The 25,855-nt window shown below is 39.6% G+C and overlaps 1 protein-coding gene across 2 annotated transcripts in view; it reads left to right on the top strand.

Annotated features, from left to right (window-relative positions):
• LOC128690544 (hippocampus abundant transcript 1 protein) overlaps positions 1 to 25,855 on the top strand; it is a 593,459-nt gene that overhangs the window by 512,076 nt on the left and 55,528 nt on the right. For both annotated transcript variants that reach the window (XM_070089664.1, XM_070089663.1), the window contains one exon: positions 14,847 to 14,974. In XM_070089664.1, the coding sequence (XP_069945765.1) occupies positions 14,847 to 14,974 (128 nt within the window). The remainder of the gene's footprint in view (positions 1 to 14,846; positions 14,975 to 25,855) is intronic.

Below are 25,855 nucleotides of genomic sequence, written 5' to 3'. Positions count from 1 at the left end.
ATATATATACGTTTGGACCATTTATGGGCTAAATAACATGGACTCTAACCAGTGCCTTGAAAAAATCGACTTTCTGGTAACTGAAGTATGTTCAGGGCATATTCCCCTAAGGAATAAAAAAAAGAAAAGTAAACTGGAAAGAGAGGCTCCCTCTACAGGAGAAGGCGAAGGATCACTGAGCCCCTCAAGAATGCTAGATTATCTGAAACGTGGAAGGAAGCACTAACCAGGGATAAATTGAGCTTTAGTTAAAGGGCTCATACAGGATCCAGGAGAGACAAGAGGATCTAAAAACGATTAGTGAAATTGAAAGAAATTCGAAATATATCTTCTCATATGCCAAAAACAAGGCAAAAGCCATATCTAGTATAGGGCCCCTGCTCAGACAAGATGGATCCTACACAGATGAAAACAAAGAAATGAGTGAAATACTGAAATCTCAATATGACTCTGTGTTCAGCGAGCCACTTATCAGTCTAAAGATAGACAATCCAAATCATTTTTTAATGAATGAGCCTCAAAACTGTCAGTGTATGCCAAATTTCTGACATAACCCAAACTCCACTAGACTTCAAGAAAACCGTTGACAAAATGCCCATGCACTCAACCCCAGGCCCAGACTCGTGGAACTCTTGTGCTCATTAAGAGCTGCAGGAAACCCCTCTCACGGGTTCTAAGTATGCTAGAGAGAAGGAGCATAGACACAGGTGAAATTCCACAGTCACTAAAACCAACGGATATAACCCCACTCCAGAAAGGTGGCAGCAAGGTAATAGCTAAGAACTATAGACCAATAGCTTTAACGTCCCACATCATAAAAATCTTTGAAAGAGTTCTAAGAAGCAGGATTGCAAACCACTTGGACTCCCAACAGTTGCACAATCCAGGGCAACATGGGTTCAGAAAAGGTCGCTCCTACCTCTCGCAACTACTGGACCACTGTGATATGGTCTTGGGTGCATTGGAAAACAAACAGAATGCAGATGTAGTATACACAGATTTTGCGAAAGCTTTCGACAAGTGCGATGATGGAGTAATAGCACACAAAATGCGTGCTAAAGGGATAACTGGCAAAGTGGGCAGCTGGATCTTCAGCTTTCTAACTAATCGAAAACGAAGAGTAATGGTAAACAGAGTTAAATCGGAAGCTGCCATAGTGGAGAGCTCTGTTCCACAAGGCACAGTACTCGCCCCTATGCTGTTCCTCATCCTCATATCAGACATAGAGATATAAACTATAGCACCGTATCATCCTTTGCAGACGAAACTAGGATCTGCATGAGTGTCATCCATTGAGGACACGGCAAATCTCCAAGAAGATATAAACCAAGTTTTCCAATGGGAAACGGAGAACAATATGATGTTCAATGAGGACAGATTCCTTGGGCATTACAGGTAGGTAGGCAGATGAATTTTCGGGTTAATAACACACAAAACACAAAAAAGTAGTGAACAGAGCAAGATCCAGCATCAACAAGGTAAAAAGATCAGTGCCCCAAGGCACTGTCCTGGCACCTCTGCTGTTTCTCATCCTCATAGCAGACATATAAAAACACCCTTCACACTTTTGTATCATTTGCTGATGACACTAAAATAAGCATGAAAGTCACTACAGAAGAGGACACTGAAAAACTACAGGAAGACATAAGCAGGGTTTTCCAGTGGGCAGTGGAGAACAACTTGACGTTCAGTGGTGATAAGTTCCAGCTGCTTAGGTATGGAAAGAATGAAGACCTCAAAAGAAACACTATAAACAAAACTCAAGAGGGTCATCCAATAGAACGAAAGGAACACGTAAAAGACCTGGTAATAATTATGTCAGCTGACCTTTCGTTTAAAGACCATAAGAAGACAAAGATCACAACAGCCAGGAAGATGACGGGGTGGGTATTAAGAACTTTCAAAACAAGGGAAATAATACCAATGGTGACACTCTTCAAATCGCTAGTGCTCCCTCATTTAGAATATTGCTCAGTGCTGATGGCCCCATTCAAAGCAGGAGAAATATCAGACCTGGAACAAATACAGAGATCGTTTACGATCTCTATATTTGTTCTGTTGAGCCAGTAAAACACCTACATTACTGGGAACGCCCTCAAGTCTTGAACATATACTCACTGAAGTGGAGGAGAGTGAGATATATAATATATACCTGGAAAATACTCGAGGGCCTGGTCCCAAATCTGCACACTGCCATAGCATACTGGAGTGAGAGATGTGGGAGGAAGTGCAAAATAAACCTGGTGAGGAGCAGGGGTGCGGTGGGGAGAATAAGGGAACACTGTATCAACATTCGGGTCCCAGACTAATCAATATCTTACCAGAAAAGATCAGAAACATGGGTGGAACAAATGTAGGAGCCTTCAAGAGGAAACTGGACAAGTATCTTCACCAGGTGCCAGACCAACTAGGCTGTGGGCCTCCAACAGCAACAGCCTGGTTGACCAGGCAAGCACCAGACCAGCCTGGTCCATGGCCGGGCCTCGAGAGTAGTGAAACTCTTCGAAGGTACAAAGGTCTCAAAGGTACTCCGTCATGGAAAACTGGAGGAAATAATAGCTAGAACTGAGTATACTTCAAACTCTAATCACACAATAGGGCGGAAAAGTAATGTGAAGGATCTGGGAGTGGTAATGTCTGAGGATCTCACCCTCAGGGATCACAACAGTGCCACTATCACATCTCTTTAGGCTGGAATACTGCTGTACATAGACATCTCCATTCAATGAGGTGAAATTGCAGATCTAGAGAATGTACAGAGAACCTTTACTGCACATATAATTTCTATCAAACACCTTAACTACTGGGAATGCTTGGAAGCACTTGACATGTACTCACTGGAGCGCAGGCGAGAGATACATCACAATCTATACCTGGAAAATCCTAGAGGGACTGGTCCCTAATCTGCAGTACAACTTTCTTCATAGACTACAGTATATACATACATATGGTACCTGGTACCTGGATGATGGCACTCTGGCAGGCACTGAAGAGTCCCTGGTAGGGGACCTACAACTGGTGAAAACACAGGGAGAAGACTTGGGACTCATCCTCAATCCCTCCAAGTGTGAAATCATCACAGCGAACCAGGAAATAATCAATGCTGTGCGAAGAATCCTCCCAGAAGTCTCTACTACCACTCCCTCCAACAGTACCCTCTTGGGTACTGGGTCACCAGGCCATCGACACAGTCCTCAAGGACAAATTGAATGACCTGATGAGAATGGAGGAGAGAATAAGCAATCTTGATGCCCATGATGCTTTGTATCTCCTCACAAGGTGCCTTACTACTCCAAGACTCACTTCCTGAGGTGTGCACCCTCTTTTGGCAACCCAACACTGGACGAATATGACGCACACCTGAGGTCAACCTTTAAGAAGGCACTGAACCTGTCACTAGAGGATCAATGGGATCAGGCAACCCTCCCAGTGCGACTGGGAGGTATAGGGGTACGCAAAGCAATGCATGTTGCTTTACCTGCTTTTCTGTCTTCATGTTTGGCTTCCAGTGCATTAGTCAAGAAAATTGTTCCCGAACGCTTGAGAGATGTGGTAGGAGCTCAAGACCCCAGGTTTACTGAAGCAACTATTCGGTGGGACACCCTTACAGATTCCTCCAGTAGACCAGCTCCTCCCAAAGAACACAAACAGTCCCACTGGGACAAACCGATCATGGAAAAAATTGTTAACACAATGCTCTCCAACGCCTCAGGAAAGGACAAAGCTCGTCTCCTGGCAGTGAAGGCACCACAGTCAGATTTCCTGTTAGCTGTTCCCAATTCCTCCCTCGGCACTCGACTAGACCCACAGGCCATTCGGATTGGTGTTGCTCTTCGCTTAGCCGCCCCCATCCTCATCGAACATAGGTGTATTTGCGGCAGGGCGGCAGCTGATCAATTCGGATTTCATGGTCTCGTGTGTCACACAGCAGAAGGGAAGTATGCCAGGCATGAGGAAGTCAATGACATAAAGAGAAGCCTCGCCACAGCCCGTTGCCCAGCTCAATGGGAACCCCAAGTGCAGAGGTCTGACGGAAGTCAAAAGCGTCCTGGTGGAGCCACTATGCTACCGTGGAAGGATGGAAAGCAGATTTCCTGGGACTACACCTGTGCTGCCACATTGGCAGACACCTACTTGCCATACTCCGTAGTGGAAGGGGTGGAGCTGCCAGCCACAGACTTGGTTGATAAATTAAGCTCCTTGACTGACTTAAATGATTTTAACATGGTTAGTTTTGATGTTACTTCCTTGTTTACGAAAGTTCCTGTTGGTGATTTATTAAGTTTCTTATCTGAAGAACTCGTTAACTATGATTTACCATTGTCAGTTCCTACTATCATTAAACTTATTAAACTTTGCATTGTTGATGCAAAATTTGTATTTAATGATAAGTTTTACACTCAGAAGTTTGGTATGGCAATGGGAAATCCTCTTTCACCTGTTCTTAGTAACCTATACATGGAATTTTTTGAAACAAGGTTACTTAACACAATCCTCCCTAATAGAGCTAAATGGTTCAGATATGTTGATGATATTTTGTGTCTTATGCCCAAAAATGTAGATATACACCATTTCCTAGGAAAATTAAATAGCTTAGCCCATTCTATAAACTTTACCGTTGAGTTTGAAGAAAATAACTCATTGCCTTTTCTAGATGTTTTAATTATTAAGGGTAATAATGAATTCAAATTTAAAATTTACAGAAAACCTACAAATAACTGTTCCTATGTCCACTATTATTCCTCGCATCAAGATAGAGTCAAACTGTCTGTTTTCTCATCAATGTTTTTGAGAGCTTTACGAATTTGTAGTCCTGAGTTCATAGATGAGGAAATATCCAAAATTTATGAAATAGGTAATGATTTAAAATACCCAAGAAATGTAATTGATAAATCTTTTCAAGTTGCTAGAAATACTTTTTACAATCCAAAAAGGGACAACCAGCCTTATTCAACTAAAAATATGTTGGTTCTCCCTTACCATGAAAACTTGGTTGATATGCCTTCTCTTAAGACTTTTAATATTAAAGTTGTATTCAAAAATCTTGATACAGTAAAAAAACTTTTGATAAAGAATTCCCCCCAAAATGCTGATGGATGTGTCTATAAGATTCCTTGTAAAATTTGCGATAAAGTTTATTACGGTCAAACTGGTAAAAATCTCGAAATAAGATTAAAACAACATAAATATAGCATTAGAACTGGACAAGATTCCAATGCTCTATTTATTCATGTAAGAGATTTTAACCATCCAATTGATTTTCAAAAAGTTGAGAAAGTAGTATCAAGCAAGTCCATGGTCGACAGGAATATAATTGAATCTTGTTTCATAAAAAGCAGTTTTGACAATAATATGAATATTTCCTTTGGTTTATATAAATTAGATCCATTTATAATTAATAGAATTTGGGAAGAATTTAATACACTGGACAAATAATTTTTAAATTTTCTTGGGTAGAATAGTTTGTGGGGTGAGTTGTGCAAAGGACCTATCCAAGTTGGGTCGGCGCGCGTCAGGTGTTTAACCGTTGTGGGATCTGATAGTGAGGTGCTGGCCAGACCCCTTATATAGCTTCCTTGGATGCTTTACTTTCATAGTTCCTTGATAATGTGAGTAGTCACGAAAGTGCTTGGAATTTCTCTATTCTTTCAGAGTGGTTGTTTTGCATATACTGAAATCACCTGTTTACTGTGATCTTATTGCATTAATGGATACCACACGACTCTTCAGAATGTTCTCGATAAGCTTTCCTAATCATATATCTTTTGTTTCACAGTTTTCTTCTGCGCTGATCAAGTCCCACAAGTTAAAAATTCGACTTAATTTCTTAAAAAATTGTTTAAATGAACAAGTTCTGCCCAAGTCTCTTTTACCCAATAGACTCCTTGACATGAGAGATCGTCCTTTTGATGATTTTATGAGAATTATTCTTCAGAAACATATTGAAATAACTAAAATACAGGAGAAGGAAGCATTCAAAATATTGAGAAACAAAAAATACTCTTTTAATCAGGCCATTCCATCAGAATGGAAACACAGTATGTTGGATCATTGCTATAATAAACTCAGAAGAATTTGTAATGAACTCAAGAGCAAACTACAAAGAAAATTAGACATTTTAATTGAAAATAGTGATTGGACAAAGCATGCTAATAACAATTTTGTAATTAACTTATCAGATGAAATTTTAGACAAACATACAACTGCTGCTCTAGGTTTTGGCCTAAGTTTTGCAACTTCAAAAAAGCTTAATAATGTTGAAATTGCAAAAGCCTTTTGTAACTTTGAAAAATTTTCTGATTTATCCTCTGATGAAATTAATATTAGTAAAGGAATGGTATATAGCTCTATGTTAAAACCAAACATTCCCAATTGCCCTCAAAGATTCTTTAAGTCTTATGATACACTTAATAACAATAAAAATTTGCGCCTTACGAAAGCAGACAAAATAAATGCAATAGTAATAAAGAAAGAAAATGATTACCAAGAAAAAATGAATAATCTCTTAGATGATACTGAAACCTATTCTAAACTTAGGAAAAATCCCCTAGAAACCGTTAACAGCAATTTCAATAAAACAATAAAACTTCTACTGAAAGGCAAAGATGAATTAGTCAAACAATTTACTTCCACTAATCCATCTTTGCCTTACATGTGGAAAAAGACACTTATGTACAGTTCAGGACATTTATTAAAGGAAACGTTTCGCCACGAGTGGCTTCTTCAGTCCTAATACAGAGAAAACTAAGAAAACATTTATATATATAGTGGCAGGAGTCAGGTGAGGTGACGCGTGGGTAGAGGTGGTAGTAGTAGTAGTAGTAATGGAACTAAGGAGGTGAGGCAAGAGAGGGACCTGCTGGCATCAAGTAACACCAGTTCCCAGGATGGGTAATATCCTCTTGCTTAGTAATTTTGAAATACTGTAACTACCGGATTTTTGCTTTATAGTGTTACTGACAGAAATTAGTGCAGCTTCAATGCATTTTCTCCGTCTTAAGTCGTCTTCTTTAATAACTAGTTTAGCTTCATTGAATTTCATGAGGTGTCCAACATCGTCTCTATGTTGAACACATGCGTTTTTGCGGTCATCATTTCTGCAAGCATTTTTGTGTTCTGCTATTCTAATGTCCAGAGTTCTGGCTGTTTCCCCTACATATACTTTGTCACACCCCCCACATGGTATAGTGTAGATTCCTGCACTTGTGCCAGAATCATGCTTGGGTTTTTGTATCAGGTTCCTAATAGTAGTTGAAGAGCTGGTAGATATTTTAGCCAGTTTTCTGTCAAACATGTTTGAAACATTAGTGGCAACGTTGCTGACCGGTAAAACGATGTAACTTGGAGGCTTTTCTTCAATTTGATAGGTGTTGGTCTTGCTGAGGATACATGCCGCACGTTTCCTACAGTCACGTATGAAGTGTAGGGGAAAGTGCAGTGAACTAAAAGAGTTGGTGATGTATGTACATTCTTCATTCTTCTTGTCGGTATCACCATACCATTTCCTCTTTGCCTTACATGTATGGACTAATAAAAACACACAAACCAGGGAATCTAGTCAGACCAATTATTAGCTCCATAGGGTCAGTTTCATATAAATTATCCAAATGGCTTGTTGATATTTTGAGCCCTATTGTTGGCAAAATTTCTAACTTTAATGTTAAAAACAACATAGACTTGGTTGATAAATTAAGCTCCTTGACTGGCTTAAATGATTTTAACATGGTTAGTTTTGATGTTACTTCCTTGTTTACGAAAGTTCCTGTTGATGATTTATTAAGTTTCTTATCTGAAGAACTCGTTAACTATGATTTACCATTGCCAGTTCCTACTATCATTAAACTTATTAAACTTTGCATTGTTGATGCAAAATTTGTATTTAATGATAAGTTTTACACTCAGAAGTTTGGTATGGCAATGGGAAATCCTCTTTCACCTGTTCTTAGTAACCTATACATGGAATTTTTTGAAACAAGGTTACTTAACACAATCCTCCCTAATAGAGCTAAATGGTTCAGATATGTTGATATTTTGTGTCTTATGCCCAAAAATGTAGATATACACCATTTCCTAGGAAAATTAAATAGCTTAGCCCATTCTATAAACTTTACCGTTGAGTTTGAAGAAAATAACTCATTGCCTTTTCTAGATGTTTTAATTATTAAGGGTAATAATGAATTCAAATTTAAAATTTGCAGAAAACCTACAAATAACTGTTCCTATGTCCACTATTATTCCTCGCATCAAGATAGAATCAAACTGTCTGTTTTCTCATCAATGTTTTTGAGAGCTTTACGAATTTGTAGTCCTGAGTTCATAGATGAGGAAATATCCAAAATTTATGAAATAGGTAATGATTTAAAATACCCAAGAAATGTAATTGATAAATCTTTTCAAGTTGCTAGAAATACTTTTTACAATCCAAAAAGGGACAACCAGCCTTATTCAACTAAAAATATGTTGGTTCTCCCTTACCATGAAAACTTGGTTGATATGCCTTCTCTTCTTAAGACTTTTAATATTAAAGTTGTATTCAAAAATCTTGATACAGTAAAAAAACTTTTGATAAAGAATTCCCCCCAAAATGCTGATGGATGTGTCTATAAGATTCCTTGTAAAATTTGCGATAAAGTTTATTACGGTCAAACTGGTAAAAATCTCGAAATAAGATTAAAACAACATAAATATAGCATTAGAACTGGACAAGATTCCAATGCTCTATTTATTCATGTAAGAGATTTTAACCATCCAATTGATTTTCAAAAAGTTGAGAAAGTAGTATCAAGCAAGTCCATGGTCGACAGGAATATAATTGAATCTTGTTTCATAAAAAGCAGTTTTGACAATAATATGAATATTTCCTTTGGTTTATATAAATTAGATCCATTTATAATTAATAGAATTTGGGAAGAATTTAATAATACACTGGACAAATAATTTTTAAATTTTCTTGGGTAGAATAGTTTGTGGGGTGAGTTGTGCAAAGGACCTATCCAAGTTGGGTCGGCGCGCGTCAGGTGTTTAACCGTTGTGGGATCTGATAGTGAGGTGCTGGCCAGACCCCTTATATAGCTTCCTTGGATGCTTTACTTTCATAGTTCCTTGATAATGTGAGTAGTCACGAAAGCGCTTGGAATTTCTCTATTCTTTCAGAGTGGTTGTTTTGCATATTCTGAAATCACCTGTTTACTGTGATCTTATTGCATATATATATATATATATATATATATATATATATATATATATATATATATATATATATATATATATATATATATATATATATGTGTGTGTGTGTGTATGTATATATATATATATTATGTGTGTGTGTGTGTGTGTGTGTGTGTGTGTGCCGAATAGGCAGAGCCTGCGATCTTGGCTTAAATAGCAACGCTCATCTTGCCATACAGGACAAGCGAAAGTTTGTGTATGCAATAATTTCGCCAAAATCATTCTGAACCTAACGAAAAAAATATATTTCACTGTGTTTGTTTAGTATTAAATTATTGTAAACAAATCTAAAATATATTTTGTTGGGTTAGGCTAAAATAAATTGTTCTTGTTGTAATAAGGTTAGGTAAGTTTTCTAAGATTCGTTTGGAGCAAAATTATAAATTTTTACATTAACATTAATGAAAAAAATATATCTTTAAACGTATAAAAGAAAATTTTAGAAAGGACTTAATTTTAAATGAGTTCTTGCTAATTGACCACCACTCTCCTCCTGATGATCTTCTCCATGACCTTGCATACTATACACGTTAGTGATACTGGTCTGTAGTTTAGTGCCTCATGGGACTACATTTACCATTTTCCATACCTCAGGGAGTTGCCCAGTTTCAAATGATGTGTTGAAGATCTTTGTTAATGGCTCACACAATATCTCTGCTCCCTCTTTAAGGAGAGATGTTGTCTGGTCCCACCGCCTTTGAGGTGTCAAGTTCGCATAGCAGCTTCTTCACCTCCTCCTTGGTTATATGTACCTCATCCAGCACTTGCTGGTGTGCCCCCCCTGTTCTGATTTCCTGGAGTCCTACTGGTTTCCACTGTAAATACCTCTTTAAATCTTGTGTTGAGCTCCTGATATACCTCTCGGTCGTTTCTTGTGAATTCCCCATCACCCTTCCTCAGTCTGATTACCTGGTCCTTGACTGTTGTTTTCCTCCTGATGTGGCTGTACAACAGCTTCGGGTCAGTCTTTACTTTTTGATGCTATGTCATTTTCATATTGTCTCTGAGCCTTCCTTCTTATCTGTGCATATTCGTTTCTGGCTCTTCGGCTAATTTCTTTATTTTCCTGAGTTCTCTGTCTTCTGTACCTTTTCCATTCTCTAGTACACCTAGTTTTTGCCTCCCTACACCTTTGGGTGAACCAAGGACTTGTTCTGTTCTTCCCATTATTTCTGTTTCCCTTGGGAACAAACCTCTCCTCTGTCTCCTTGCATTATGTTGCCACATAGTCCATCATTTCCTGTACTGGTTTTCCTGTCAGTTCCCTCTCCCACTGAATGTCTTGAAGGAAGTTCCTCATGCCTGAGTAGTTCCCCCTTTTGTAGTTTGGTTTTTCCCAGCCAATTCCTGCTACTCTCTCCACTTGGAGCTCAACTATGTAGTCGAAGCACAGAACCACATGATCACTAGCTCCCAGGGGCCTTTCATACATGATACCCTTGATGTCCGAACTACTCAAGGTGAATACAAGGTCCAGTCTTGCTGGTTCATCCTCTCCTCTCTCTCTGGTAGTGTCTCTAACATGTTGATGCATGAGGTTTTCCAGTACCACATCCATCATCTTGGCTCTCCATGTTTCGGGACCCCCATGGGGCTCCAGGTTTTCCTAGTCAATCTCCTTGTGATTGAAATCACCCATAACTAGTAACTTTGCTCCTCCCATGTGTGCTCTCCTGGTCACCTCGGCTAGTGTGTCGATCATTGCTCTGTTGCTCTCATCGTATTCTTCTCTTGGTCTCCTGCAGTTCTGTGGTGGGTTGTACATTACTGCAATTATCACCTTATGTCCCTCAGACTGGATTGTTCCTACTAAGTAATCCCTTTCGCCCGTGCCATCCATTCCTTCCATTTTCTCAAAACCCCACTGGTTTTTAATGAGCAGTGTGTGTGTGTGTGTGTGTGTGTGTGTGTGTGTGTGTGTGTGTGTGTGTGTGTGTGTGTGTGTGTGTGTGTGTGTGTGTGTGTGTGTGTGTGCGCGCGCGTGTGCGTGTCTGTCTGTCTGTCTGTGCCTGTATTGTAACACCATAAGACCAAAACAGCTGGTGTAACCTTGTTACACCAGCTGTTGCTCTGGAAATGTGGCAGTAGTGATACACGGGCGGTATTATTACTGGGGGCATTGAGCTTCGTATCATAATTATTTTCTAAATACGATGTCATGTACTTTGTGAAGCGTTCAAAGCTTGCGAGTCATTCAGGGCAAGGAGTGGGGGAGGTTCGATACAATATATGAGGAAAAATAGAGGATTGAGGCTTGCAGAGATTTGAAGGAGGTTCATTGAGCCTCATTTTGAGCACAGGTCTCAACACATGGTATTGCTCGGAGGGAAGACCTTTGAGGTAATGATATATGGTGGAAATGTGAGTGTTATAACACTTGGCATCTAAAGATCACAAGTTGACACACGTTATCCTTATTTCTTGTGAATAAATACTATACAAGATGAGTGTATATTATTGCTCATCCATACATGGTGTTTGCGTACCCTGATCATGCCAGGGCACTCATTATATTCCACTGGTGCATCGCCTCGCACTTAACTATGTTAACCCACCAACTAACTTTATCCTCCTCCTCCTTGTAATTACTATTACAGCTGATGATAGGATGTTTTAGGAAAGTTTACTTCCGTGAATACCTGCTAGGGTACAGTAACCCTCCAATCCCATGTTAATAAAAAGTTTCAAAACAAGAGATACCAAGCCAATGATGGAATTCTGCAAGGCACTTGTACTTCAGACAGGAATACTATATATATATGTAAGCTGGTACAATTGCATATTTGGAGGATGTACAGACAACTTTCGGATTTGCCTCTTCTTTTTCATCCCCTTCCCTGAAGTTTTTATATAGTACCTAGGTCGGGAAACCGAGGTAAATTACCCCAAATAAAGAAAAAATAAAAATCTCGTGGTAATGAAGCCTCAATAAATATATAAATAAAATCGCACAAAAATGTATCTATTTTTCACCTTTTTTTGTTAATTTTGCGTCTTATTTTCGCTTTATCGCATATAATACATACTTTTCAGCTTGTATAACTATATTCTCCATATAAATGGATTCAATAAACTATTTTGAATTTAAATGCTCCTTGTGTTTTCCGGATTCTGTGGACTTTCAAGTTTTGTGGGTAATTTCGCTGTACACAAATTTGTTTTGGGGTAATACCCAAAAAAAAAAAGTTCGCCGACCTCTGCCTAGGCCTTTCGTGTTGCAATCAACACATCTTCAGGAGCTTGCAGTGTTGCACAAATGAGCAGGAAGTTATACCTTACATAAGGCGGTTCTCAACGGCGCTGATTTTGCCGTAGCATAGTTTATAATTTTAAAATTTAATTTAATTTAATTTAGCCTAATCCAGCTAAATGTATTTTAGATAAGTTTACAATTATTTAATAATAAACAAACACAGTGAATTATATTTTTTCGTTAGGTTCAAAATTTCTTGCTAATTGACCAACTTTAACTAGTCGGCACGACATACATATATTTCCATTTCCATTCTCTCTTGCCCATTCATGTTCATTGTAGTCTTCTCATTTCCTGCCAGTTTATGTTATTCCTTCTCTGACAAATCATGGTCTTGACATTTGTCTACCATTTTCCCGTTAATCCCCCCCCCCTCTTTCAGGCTTTTCCTTATTATTGGCCAGTGCATTTTTTTCCCCGGACTCCCCGGAGGAGTTATTATTTGTCATGTCCGACTGGCTGAGGTGACCGCAACAGCGGCAGAAGCGGCGGCGGCAGTAGCAACGGAAGCGGTGATGGTGAAGGGATAGTGGCGGTGGCGGCTGCAGTAGCAACGGAAGCAGTGATGGTGAAGGGATAGTGGCGGTGGCGGCTGCAGTAGCAACGGAAGCGGTGATGGTGAAGGGATAGTGGCGGTGGCGGCTGCAGTAGCAACGGAAGCGGTGATGGTGAAGGGATAGTGGCGGTGGCGGCTGCAGTAGCAACGGAAGCAGTGGTGGCGGCGGCGGCGGGAATAGAAGCAGTGGCAGAAACATTGAGAGTAACTGTTACCTGAAGGTTATTTCGAGGGTCACCATGCCTGGTCCCAGACCAAGCCTCTTGACTGATGGTGTAATCACCCAGGCTGTTGGTGCTAGCTGCAAGCAGTCCAACAACTGATCAGGAACTGGCCTAAACCTAGCAAGTTTCCTCTTGAAAACACCTAGGAGTCGGTTGGTAATTTCCCTCATGAATGGAAGGAGGGTACTGAAAGTCTTTATTTCCGTTACACCTCTTAACTTTGTGTAGTCATTGCGCCCTTACGGGGTATCTTGTACCCTATGCCAAGCCGTTTGCTTTCGTGGGGAGCGATTGCAGTATGCAGATTTTGGACCAATTCTTCCAGAAGTTTCCAGAGGCCAGAGTGGTGAGAGCAGCAACTTTTGGGCAAGGGATATCTGCAGCTGGTGTTGAGGTTACTCCAAAGCTCCTTCCATGACTACTGTTGTATAGGAGGCTATAGGTGGGAATAAAGATGTTTTCTGATATAACAACACAAGATGAATTCAAGGTTCCTTGCACCCAGCATAAGAAAAATATGAACAGCCGCCGTGCTAGGAATAGGTCACCGGTGATTAATTTCCCCGGGGGCCGTGAAGTCGATATGAAAGAGGGGTTGAGGGTGTGGGGGACGTGGGGGTGAGGGGACAGGAACTTCCTCTCCTCCGGAATATTTTCTTATTTAAAATTAGGTACATCAACAATGTGCTGCTACCCTATTCTATATGACAGTTACAGTGGGAATAAAAGCTATCTGTTTCCTCTGATATTCCATCGTGCAGGGTGTTGAAATCCGTAAGCCAGAGCTGGGAGACTTCAGCAGGGCATTGAGGATATCATCAAGTATTCCAGTAAAGGTTTCACCTACGGGAGTTTAAAAGGTTTCCTTCCAGCATAGCTGGAGTTACTGTCACTTATACCATAGACAGGAAAATAGAATTATTATGAAGATATCTCCATCATCCCAGAGCGGGAGCAAGAAAAATTATATTCAGGAGGCGGAGGAAAGAAAAAAATGGAGAAATGTGGATGTCATGAGATATTTAACTGCATTACATAGAAGGGTGTCAGCATACTGGGAATACCACTTCCAGGGCCAGAAATGAGGTCAGCACTAGCTAGAATAAAATGGAATAGATGATTAAATTTCATGAAGGTAAATTGGTTGTAAATAAAAAAAGGAAGAAAATAGGAAACGGTGTGAAGTTTAAATGAGACAAGAGCAATTCATAATGTTTATCCCTGTGGGGTCATTTTCCCGTAGCCCAGTCACATGAAACCTGGTTGACAGCCTGATCAGTAGGTACCACTTTAAATTATCATGAATGGTTGTTATGAACTAAATTAATGCTCTCCTGTCTTCGTTTTTTAACTCTCTCACATCATCAGTTAACAGTGAAACATAATTTTGGTGGTAGAGGTTGTGGCATTGTTTGGTCATGGTTGTTGGATTGCCGTAACTGATTCATAATGTAACGTTCTTTTATAAGTGATTGGAGAGAAATTGGCATTGTTTTAATCTTTGTTGGTAAATAATTTATATTTTTATTATTGTTTTAATTTAATTATTATTCAGTTTAACAATAATAATGTGTATTTACAGGGTATATTGTCCTTCCTGAGTGCTCCGCTAATAGGCGCGCTCTCAGACTTATGGGGCCGCAAGTTCTTCCTGTTCATCACTGTGTTTTTCACTTGCCTCCCTATCCCATTTATGAAGATCAACACATGGTGAGTTGCTCTTAATGCATTATACATAATCTGATTAGTTTTATTGTTGTGCTCTTTGTACTACATTACATGTATCAAATAATTTTTCACAGTAATTTTTGTTGTGTAATTTACATCTTTTTCTTTGAAATGGAATGTGTTGTGTGTCTTGAATATCTGTTTGGTAATTTTATCAGGTAGGTTTTTTAGATTTTTGGTGTTTGCTCGTTTTTTGTATGTATATTGATATCTTATGGTCAGTTTGTAGCACAAGAATATGTGGATACACAAAAGATATAGCAACTAGCCCCTAAAGTGGTTAGCAGGAGTATATCTGGGAATAAAGCTCATAGGTAATACACTAAAAAAAAAAACCTGTAGTATTTGTGACTTTACTGTAATTCAATTATGTAAAAATCATATAAAATATTCATGACTTATTGTGTATTTCAAGTTACTGCTAGGTTATCAGCTAACTTTTAATTTGTTTATATATACATCATACGTGTGTGTGTGTGTGCGCCTGCACACACACACACACACACACACACATATATATATATATATATATATATATATATATATATATATATATATATATATATATATATATATATATATATATATATCGTGCCGAATAGGCAGAACTTGCGATTTTGGCTTAAATAGCAACGCTCATCTTGCCATATAGGACAAGTGAAAATTTGTGTATGCAATAATTTCGCCAAAATCATTCTGAACCTAACGAAAAAAATATATTTCACTGTTTGTTTAGTATTAAATTACTGTAAACAAATCTAAAATATATTTAGTTGGGTTAGGCTAAAATAAATTGTTCTTGTTATAATAAGGTTAGGTAAGTTTTCTAAGATTCTTTTGGAGCAAAATTAAAATTTTTTACATTAACATTAATGAAAAAATATATCTTTAAACGTATAAGAGAAAATTTTAGAAAGGACTTAATTTTAAATGAGTTCTTGCTAATTGACCAGTTTTACATATTCGGCACGACACACACACATTATATATATATATATATATATATATATATATATATATATATATATATATATATATATATATATATATATACATACATTATATAGGTATGTGTGTATGTATATGTATGTACAGTGGAACCTCGGTATTCGAATTTAATTCGTTCCAGAATGCTGTTAGAGTGCCGTTCTGTTCGAGTACCAAACAATTTTTTCCCAACCAGTTTTCTTTTTTGTTGGCTGTTTTCACTAATCTTCTAAGGTCTCATGGTAACTTATTTATACAAATAATATTAAAAAAAAAACAAGAAAAAATGCGGAGAAACACTAAATAGTTTACAGTCAAAATTGTGTTTGTTTGGTCGAGTGCCAGTCAAAACGTTTGACTACCGAGCAATTTTTTTTTACCAAACAGAGCGTTCGAATACCGAGGTTCCACAATGTGTGTGTGTGTGTGTGTGTGTGTGTGTGTGTGTGTGTGTGTGTGTGTGTGTGTGTGTGTGTGTGCGCGCGCGCGCGTGTGTGTGCGTGTGTGTGTGTAAGATATATTATATATATTATTATTATTTATTATTTATGTCTTTGCAAATAGTACATTGAGATTATGTATTTACAATAATGGGTTGCAATGCAAAGAGAGCCTCTATTATGCCTAGGCAGTATGGGCCGACTTAACCTTATTGGCTTACTGACTACTTAACACTAAGAATTATATAATAGTTGTACAGTAGAATATTAATTATATCATAGTTGTGCAGTAGATTATTAATTATAAGTGAATCTAATTTATATAAGACAAAAGATATATTCATATATTCAAAAATGCTTTTTGTGAAAACAATGATTCAATTATATTCCTGTCGACAATGGATAAAAGGTTCAAAAGTAATTTGTTGAAATTATATGGGAATACATAATTGAGTATGTGAGTACTGAGTATTTAGCATTTAGTCTAGGGTGATTAAGTGGCTTTTGAGAAGAGTCTTAAATTGATTTTCAGACCGGGTTACTTTAGTATCTTCTGGTAATGAATTCCATATTTTGGGGCCCTTTGTGCATAGATTTTTTACAGTGTGATATGGACACGAGGTACATCAAAATGAGATCTGTGTCTTGTGTTATGGTCATGTGTCCTGTTAAGGTTGGTGAGGAGAAGTTTGAGTGGAGGATTTATATTTGCGTGTATTGTTCTATGTATGTAGTAGGCACATGAATAAGTATGGATGTTCTTAATGGTGAGCAGATTTAGACTTTTGAAAATTGGTGGAGTATGCTGGCGGGAGTGGGAATTTGTTATTCTGACTGCTGCCATTTGCTGGATTATTAGAGATCTTAGATGATTGAATGTTGTTGATCCCCATGCACAAATTCCATATGTGAGATAAGGGTATATGAGTGAATGGTACAGTGCCAGGAGAGCTGATTGTGGAACGTAGTACCGTATCTTTGATAGTATGCCTGCAGTCTTAGAGATTTTCTTGGTGATTTGTTGTATATGTGTCTGGGACTTAAGGCTACTGTCAAGGTGAATACCTAGGAATTTTCCCTCTGTGAGTCTTGTGACTGATGATCCGTTTAGCGTTATGTTAAGTGGATCATTTGCAGCTTTGTTTCCAAACTGAATTAAATATGTTTTATCGGTATTCAGGGAAAGTTTATTTAAGTCATCATCCAGGCAGATATTTTCTGCAATTCGGCATTGACAATGTTGGCGAGTATGATTGGGTTTGGGTGAGAGAAGATGTATGTAGTGTCATCTGCAAATAATATGGGTTTGAGCAGCTGTGATGCATTCGGTAGACCATTGATGTAAAGGACACTTCCGTGTGGGACTCCTACTGTGATTGGTTGGGTGGAAGAGTTTGCACCATTTGCATACACACACTAAATTCTGCTATTAAGGTACGACTTTAGGTAGTTGAAGGAGTGGCCTCTGATACCGTAGTGCATTAATTTGGAGTACAGCAGTTCATTGTCGATTGTATCAAAAGCTTTACGTAAATCAATGAAAATGCCCAGCGGGACTTATTTCTTTTCGAGTGCAGTATATATTAGTTCAAGCATGTGTATGATAGCATCATTTGTGCTTTTATTATTCCTGAATCCAAACTGACAAGGGTTTAATATGTTGTGTGAGACGAGGTAGGAATAGATCCGTCTATGAATTAATTTTTCAAAGATTTTAGAGAACAGTGATAAGTTAGATATTGGTCTATAGTTATTCAAGTCAGCTTGGCCACCTCCTTTGTGGATCGGAGTGATCCTTGCTATTTTGGGGATTATTGGGAAGGTAGATGATTCAATATATATGTCGTGCCGAATAGGCAGAACTTGCGATCTTGGCTTAAATAGCAATGCTCATCTTGTCATATAGGACAAGTGAAAATTTGTGTATGCAATAATTTCGTCAAATTTATTCTGAACCTAACGAAAAAAATATATTTCATTGTGTTTGTTTAGTATAAGTTATTGTAAACAAATCTAAAATCTATTTTGTTTGGTTAGGCTAAAATAAATTGCGTTTGTTATAATAAGGTTAGGTAAGTTTTCTAAGATTCTTTTGGAGCAAAATTATAAATTTTTACATAAACATTAATGAAAAAAAAATATCTTTAAACGTACAAGAGAAAATTTTAGAAAGGACTTAATTTTAAATGAGTTTTTGCTAATTGACCAGTTTTACATATTCGGCACGACATATATATATATATATATATATATATATATATATATATATATATATATATATATATATATATATATATATATATATATTATATATATTATATTACATAATTTTCTTTCTTTTTTGGGTCACCCTGCCTCGGTGGGAGACGGCCGACTTGTTAAAAAAAAAATATGGTACAAAAATGTTTAAGATATATATATATATATATATATATATATATATATATATATATATATATATATATATATATATATATATATATATATATATATGCAGGACAAACCATGGGGGGTGTAAATCTTTAGCTCAAGTACTTTCACACTTCTCAGTGCGTCATCAGGAGCTGTGCAATGTTTGCAAGGGAGCAACCAAAACAGGGAGAGAGGTCTCAGAGTAGCGTAGGTGTCACTTGCCACAGTTACCCTTAGACTTATTTAGTTAGAGTCTAAGGGTAATCGTGGCCAGTGACACCTACGATATTCTGAGACCTGAATATTAAAATGATCTCTCTCCCTGCTTTGGTTGCTCCCTTGCAACATTGCGCAGCTCCTGATGATGCACTGAGAAGTGTGAAAGTACTTGAGCTAAAGTTCCCCCCCCCCCATGGCTTGTCCTGCATAGTTAAGATCACCCGTCTGCGATTGTATGTATGTATGTATGTATATTATATATATATATATATATATATATATATATATATATATATATATATATATATATATATATATATATATATATATATATATACAATAAGATCACAGTAAACAGGTGATTTCAGAATATGCAAAACAACCACTGTGAAAGAATAGAGAAATTCCAAGCGCTTTCGTGACTACTCACATTATCAAGGAACATTATCTTTCAGAGTGGTAGTTTTGCATGCATATATATATATATATATATATATATATATATATATATATATATATATATATATATATATATATATATATATATATATATATATATATGTATATATGGTATATATGTATGGTGGCCTGGTGGCTAAAGCTTCCGCTTCACACACGGAGGGCCCGGGTTCGATTCCCGGCGGGTGGAAACATTCGACACGTTTCCTTACACCTGTTGTCCTGTTCACCTAGCAGCAAATAGGTACCTGGGTGTTAGTCGACTGGTGTGGGTCGCATCCTGGGGGACAAGATTAAGGACCCCAATGGAAATAAGTTAGACAGTCCTCGATGACGCACTGACTTTCTTGGGTTATCCTGGGTGGCTAACCCTCCGGGGTTAAAAATCCGAACGAAATCTTATCTTATCTTATATATATGTATATATATATATGTATATATATATATATATATATATATATATATATATATATATATATATATATATATATATATATATATATATGTATATATATATATATATATATGTATATATATATATATATGTATATACGTATATATATATATATATATGTATATATATATATGTATATACATATATATATGTATATATATATATATGTATATATATATATATATATATATGTATATATATATATATGTATATATATATATATGTATATATATATATATATATATGTATATATATATATATGTATATATATATATGTATATATATATATATATATATATATATATATATATATATATATATATATATTATATATATATATATATATATTGTGTCGAATAGGTAAAACTTGCAAGTTTGGCTTAAATAGCAATGCTCTTCTTGCCAAATAAGGCAAGCAAAAAATATATTTCATTGTGTTTGTTTATTATTAAATTATTGTATAATTATCTAAAATATATTTAACTGGATTAGGCTAAATTAAATTCCGCTTGTTATAATAAGGTTTGGTAAGATTTCTAAGGTTCCTTTGGTACAAAATTATTAATTTTTACGTTAACATAAATGAAAAAATATATCTTTAAAAATATTAGAGAAAATTTTAAAAAGGACTTAATTTTAAACGAGTTCTTGCTAATTGACCAGTTTTACCTATTCAGCACATCAAACACACACACACACACACCCACACACGCACCAGTTTGGAACCCACACCTAGCCAAGCACGTGAAGAAACTAGAGAAAGTGCAAAGGTTTGCAACAAGACTAGTCCCAGAGCTAAGAGGTATGTCCTACGAGGAGAGGTTAAGGGAAATCAACCTGACGACACTGGAGGACAGGAGAGATAGGGGGGACATGATAACGACATACAAAATACTGAGAGGAATTGACAAGGTGGACAATGACAGGATGTTCCAGAGATTGGACACAGTAACAAGGGGACACAGTTGGAAGCTGAAGACACAGATGAATCACAGGGATGTTAGGAAGTATTTCTTCAGCCACAGAGTAGTCAGTAAGTGGAATAGTTTGGGAAGCGATGTAGTGGAGGCAGTGGAGGCAGGATCCATACATAGCTTTAAGCAGAGGTATGATAAAGCTCACGGCTCAGGGAGAGTGACCTAGTAGCGATCAGTGAAGAGGCGGGGTCAGGAGCTCGGACTCGACCCCCGCAACCTCAACTAGGTGAGTACACACACCCTCACACACACCCTCGCACACACACACACACACCCTCACACACACCCACACACACACACACACACACACACACACACACACACACACACACACACACACACACACACCCGACAAAGACAGGATGTTCCAGGGAGGGGACACAGAAACAAGAGGCCACAATTGGAAGTTGAAGACACAAATGAGTCAGAGAGATAGTAGGAAGTATTTCTTCAGTCATAGAGTTGTAAGGCAGTGGAATAGCCTAGAAAATGACGTAGTGGAGGCAGGAACCATACACAGTTTTAAGACGAGGTTTGATAAAGCTCATGGAGCGGGGAGAGAGAGGGCCTAGTAGCAACCGGTGAAGAGGCGGGGCCAGGAGCTAGGACTCGACCCCTGCAACCACAAATAGGTGAGTACACCCACTCCAGCAGAGCAAAGTTGCTGGTTATGCGGGATTTCAACCACAGGGAGATTGACTGGGAAAACCTGGAGCCACATGGGGGTCCCGAAACATGGAGAGCCAGGATGTTGGACGTGGTGCTGGAAAACCTCATGCACCAACATGTTAAGGACACTACCAAAGTGAGAGGGGAGGATGAACCAACAAGATTGGACCTTGTGATCACCCTGGGCAGCTCAGACATTGAGGACATCAAGTATGAGAGTCTCCTAGGAGCTAGCGACCACGTGGTTCTGTGCTTTGAATACATAGTAGAGCTGCAAGTGGAGAGAATAACAGGAGTTGAATGGGAAAAGCCTGACTATAAAAGAGGGGACTACATAGGGTTGAAGAACTTCCTGCGGGAGGTCCAGTGGGACAGAGAACTGGCAGGAAAGCCAGTAAATGAAATGATGGAATATGTAACAACAAAATTCAAGGAGGCAGTGGAAAGGTTTATTCCCAAGGGCAACAGTAACAACGGGAAGACCAGAACGAGCCCCTGGTTTACCCGATGGTGTAAGGAGGCAAAAACAAAGTGCAATAGAGAATGGAAAAAGTACAGAAGGCAGAGAACACACGAAAATAGGGAGATCAGTCGCAGAGCCAGGAATGAGTATGCACAGGTAAGGAGGGAGGCCCAGCGACAGTATGAAAATGACATAGCATCGAGAATCAAGACTGACCTGAAACTGTTGTATAGCCACATCAGGAGGAAGACAACAGTCAAAGACCAGGTGATCAGATTAAGGACAGAAGGTGGAGAACTCACAAGAAATGATCAGGAGGTATGTAAGGAGCTGAACAGGAGATTTAAGGAAGTTTTTACAGTAGAGACAGGAAGGGCTGTGGGAAGACAGCACAGAAGGGAACATCAAGAGGGAATATACCAACTAGTGTTGGATGACATATGAACAACTGAGGAGGAGGTGAAGAAGCTCTTAAGTGACCTTGACACCTCAAAGGCGATGGGACCGGACAACATCTCCCCATGGGTCCTTAGAGAAGGAGCAGAGATGCTGTGCGTGCCTCTAACAATCTTCAACACATCCCTTGAAACTGGGCAACTACCTGAGAAATGGAAGACAGCTAATGTAGTCCCCTTATTTAAGAAAGGGAACAGAAACAAGACGCTAAACTACAGACCTGTGTCTCTGACATGTATTGTGTGCAAAGTCATGGAGAAGATTATCAGGAGGAGAGTGGTCAAACACCTGGAAAGGAACAAAATTATAAATGAAAACCAGCATGGGTTCATGGAAGGCAAATCTTGTATCACAAACCTCCTGGAGTTTTATGACAAGGTAACAGAAGTAAGACACGAGAGAGAGGGGTGGGTAGATTGCGTTTTCCTAGACTGCAGGAAGGCCTTTGACACAGTTCCCCACAAGAGATTAGTGCAGAAGCTGGAGGATCAGGCGCACGTAAAAGGGAGGGCACTGCAATGGATAAGGGAATACCTGACAGGGAGGCAGCAACGAGTCAAGGTACGTGAAGAGGTATCACAGTGGGCGCCGGTTACGAGCGGGGTCCCACAGGGGTCAGTTCTAGGACCAGTGCTATTTTTGATATATGTGAACGACATAATGGAAGGAATAGACTCTGAAGTGTCCCTGTTCACAGATGACGTGAAGTTGATGAGAAGAATTAAATCGGACGAGGATGAGGCAGGACTGCAAAGAGACCTGGACAGGCTGGACATGTGGTCCAGTAACTGGCTTCTCGAATTCAATCCAGCCAAATGCAAAGTCATGAAGATTGGGGAGGGGCAAAGAAGACCGCAGACAGAGTATAGGCTAGGTGGACAAAGACTACAGACCTCACTCAGGGAGAAAGACCTTGGGGTGACCATAACACCGAGCACATCACCGGAGGCACACATCAACCAAATAACTGCTGCAGCATACGGGCGCCTGGCAAACCTGAGAATAGCGTTCCGATACCTTAATAAGGAATTGTTCAAGACGCTGTACACTGTGTATGTTAGGCCCATACTGGAGTATGCAGCACCAGTCTGGAACCCACACCTGGTCAAGCACGTCAAGAAGTTAGAGAAAGTACTAAGGTTTGCAACAAGGCTAGTCCCAGAGCTCAAGGGAATGTCGTACGAGGAAAGGTTAAGGGAAATCATGTAGACAGCCTGTACTGTCTGCACAGACAGCCCATGCTGTCTGCCAGCTTAGTTCATATTTTGCGCCATGCTGGTGCTGCCACCTATAGGCCTTGCCACTAAAGTATGCCCAGACTTGCCTCACCCTCACTCACACAGCGGCCTAGCAGCAACACACAAGGCCTCCCAGCTCTCTCTCGTGGGATGGCCCTGCCCGGGCCATGGGCACAAACACACAAGCCTGTGTACCCACCACGACTTAACAATAAACGAAGAAGCCTCCGAAGACGTATCATTAACCACCTGCTTGCAGCACCTACCAAACAAACCCGTTATAAATGGTAGCAGCTGTGGTCGCAGCAGTGTGTTTGCCCAAAGCGAGGAAGGAAGAGGTATGAAGTCATCATCTTCACTTCATCACCCTACACAAGAAGCATCCGTCTCTCAACAAGTTATCCTGATGTCGTGTCTGCACGTTTGAGCACCCAGACACAGGTACAAGCAGGATCCAGCCGAAATTTGCCGAAATTCTCCGAGAATTGTAAGTGGCATCACAGTGACCCCACTCTACAGCGTCCCACGCTACAGTGTCCCACGCTGTTTCTCAAGTCACGTGTTCAGCGTCACTTGTATGTTGCTGCTATTGTTGTTCAGCTCAGCACAGCTGTTTCAGCAAGCCAGAGGTGAGTTTTGTGGTGATTTCTGCGTCCAGTGTGAGCTCCACGTGTTTGTGGGTGGAGGAGGAGGAATGGCCAGATGCTCCCCTGCCATACACTCACCCACGCTCCTTGCCACCACACTACCATACACTCACCACTGCCCACTCCCTCTGCTCTGTTTTCTGCTGTTTTTCGTGTGATTCATTGCTAGAGCTGTGTATCCGAGTCCCTGAGGCCACTCGAAGCTACGTGGATCAGCATGCCACGTAGATCACGACACCAAGTGGATCACGACGCCACGTGGGTGTGGGCAATGTCACGTAGACCTACGAGCTACGTGAGTTACCAGATGTCCCAGGCCACATGCTGTGGTCTGCTGCCCGCATCACATTGACATCACCCACGATGCTGCCCGACTTCATGATGTCACGATGTCTGCCTGACGTCACCTCGAGATGTCTGCTGACGTCACAGTGCTGCTGACGTCACCTTGAGATGTCTGCTTACGTCAGTGCTGCTGACGTCATCACGCCTGACATCACATGATGTCACATCGAGTGTTTCTAGTAATTATTTTAATATTGTCGAGAAGATTGAGAGAAAATATATGTCGTGTGTTAATTAATTCCTCTCAGTCAGTGTTCTCACATGTTAGTGTACCGCGGGTGTGTAAAGTTTCCGTGTGTCCAGTGAGGTCTGAGCCAGACCTGAGTAGCACCACTGTGCTAAGTCACCCGTGTGACCAGTACGTTTGACAGCCGATGTCAAGACAGCTCCGAGTGACCGAGCCCTCTTGTACAGAAAGCTTTTATGCTCGTCGCTCGTGTTGTTCTGCAGAATCATACCTGCTACGATTCCCATCGAGATTCGTTTCACTTCACCTCCAGACCTTCAGAGTGCAGTTATATGTAGAGAAACAAGTCTGGGGACGCTTAGACTAACCTCTGCTATAACTCCAACTGTCGAGAGATGATACTTGCCAAGCCGCAGTTAGGCCTGTCGGCAGGTGCTGTGTCAGCCTCGTGTCACAAGCTTCAGTGAGCAGCCTGCACAGAGAAGATGTCACTTTGACTGCTAGCTCTCTCACTGCAGTCTGGTGTATGATGTTACGACTCCCAGATGTTTCGCCCAGTCGTCTCTGCCACGACTCGCTCCACGCTTGCCGGCAGTGACAGCCCAGTGACAGTACCAGTCGAGAAGTGTCCTCCTGAGTCGCTTGCCAGAAGTCCTGCCCAGTTGCCGAGTTTTGTCGACACCTCACTCGAGGGCACCAGCATGTCGTGCCACAGGTTGAGTGAAAACCTGCAGCGACTCCTACGATGACTGCTTCACCGTTCCAGAGGAGACCGTAACCTGTTACGTCACAGCTCAGCCTCAGCGATGTCTCCCGTGTTGCAGTATGTCCTGACGCAGGAAGGCGTGCAGTGATGCCCTTCGACGCTCACTGCCTATGACCACGATGTTTAGCACACCCCACATGTTTT

The sequence above is a fragment of the Cherax quadricarinatus genome, chromosome 29 (assembly GCF_038502225.1).
Source record: "Cherax quadricarinatus isolate ZL_2023a chromosome 29, ASM3850222v1, whole genome shotgun sequence".
In the NCBI taxonomy this organism is placed as follows: Eukaryota; Metazoa; Arthropoda; class Malacostraca; order Decapoda; family Parastacidae; genus Cherax; species Cherax quadricarinatus.
This window is presented reverse-complemented; position numbering and strand designations above follow the sequence as displayed.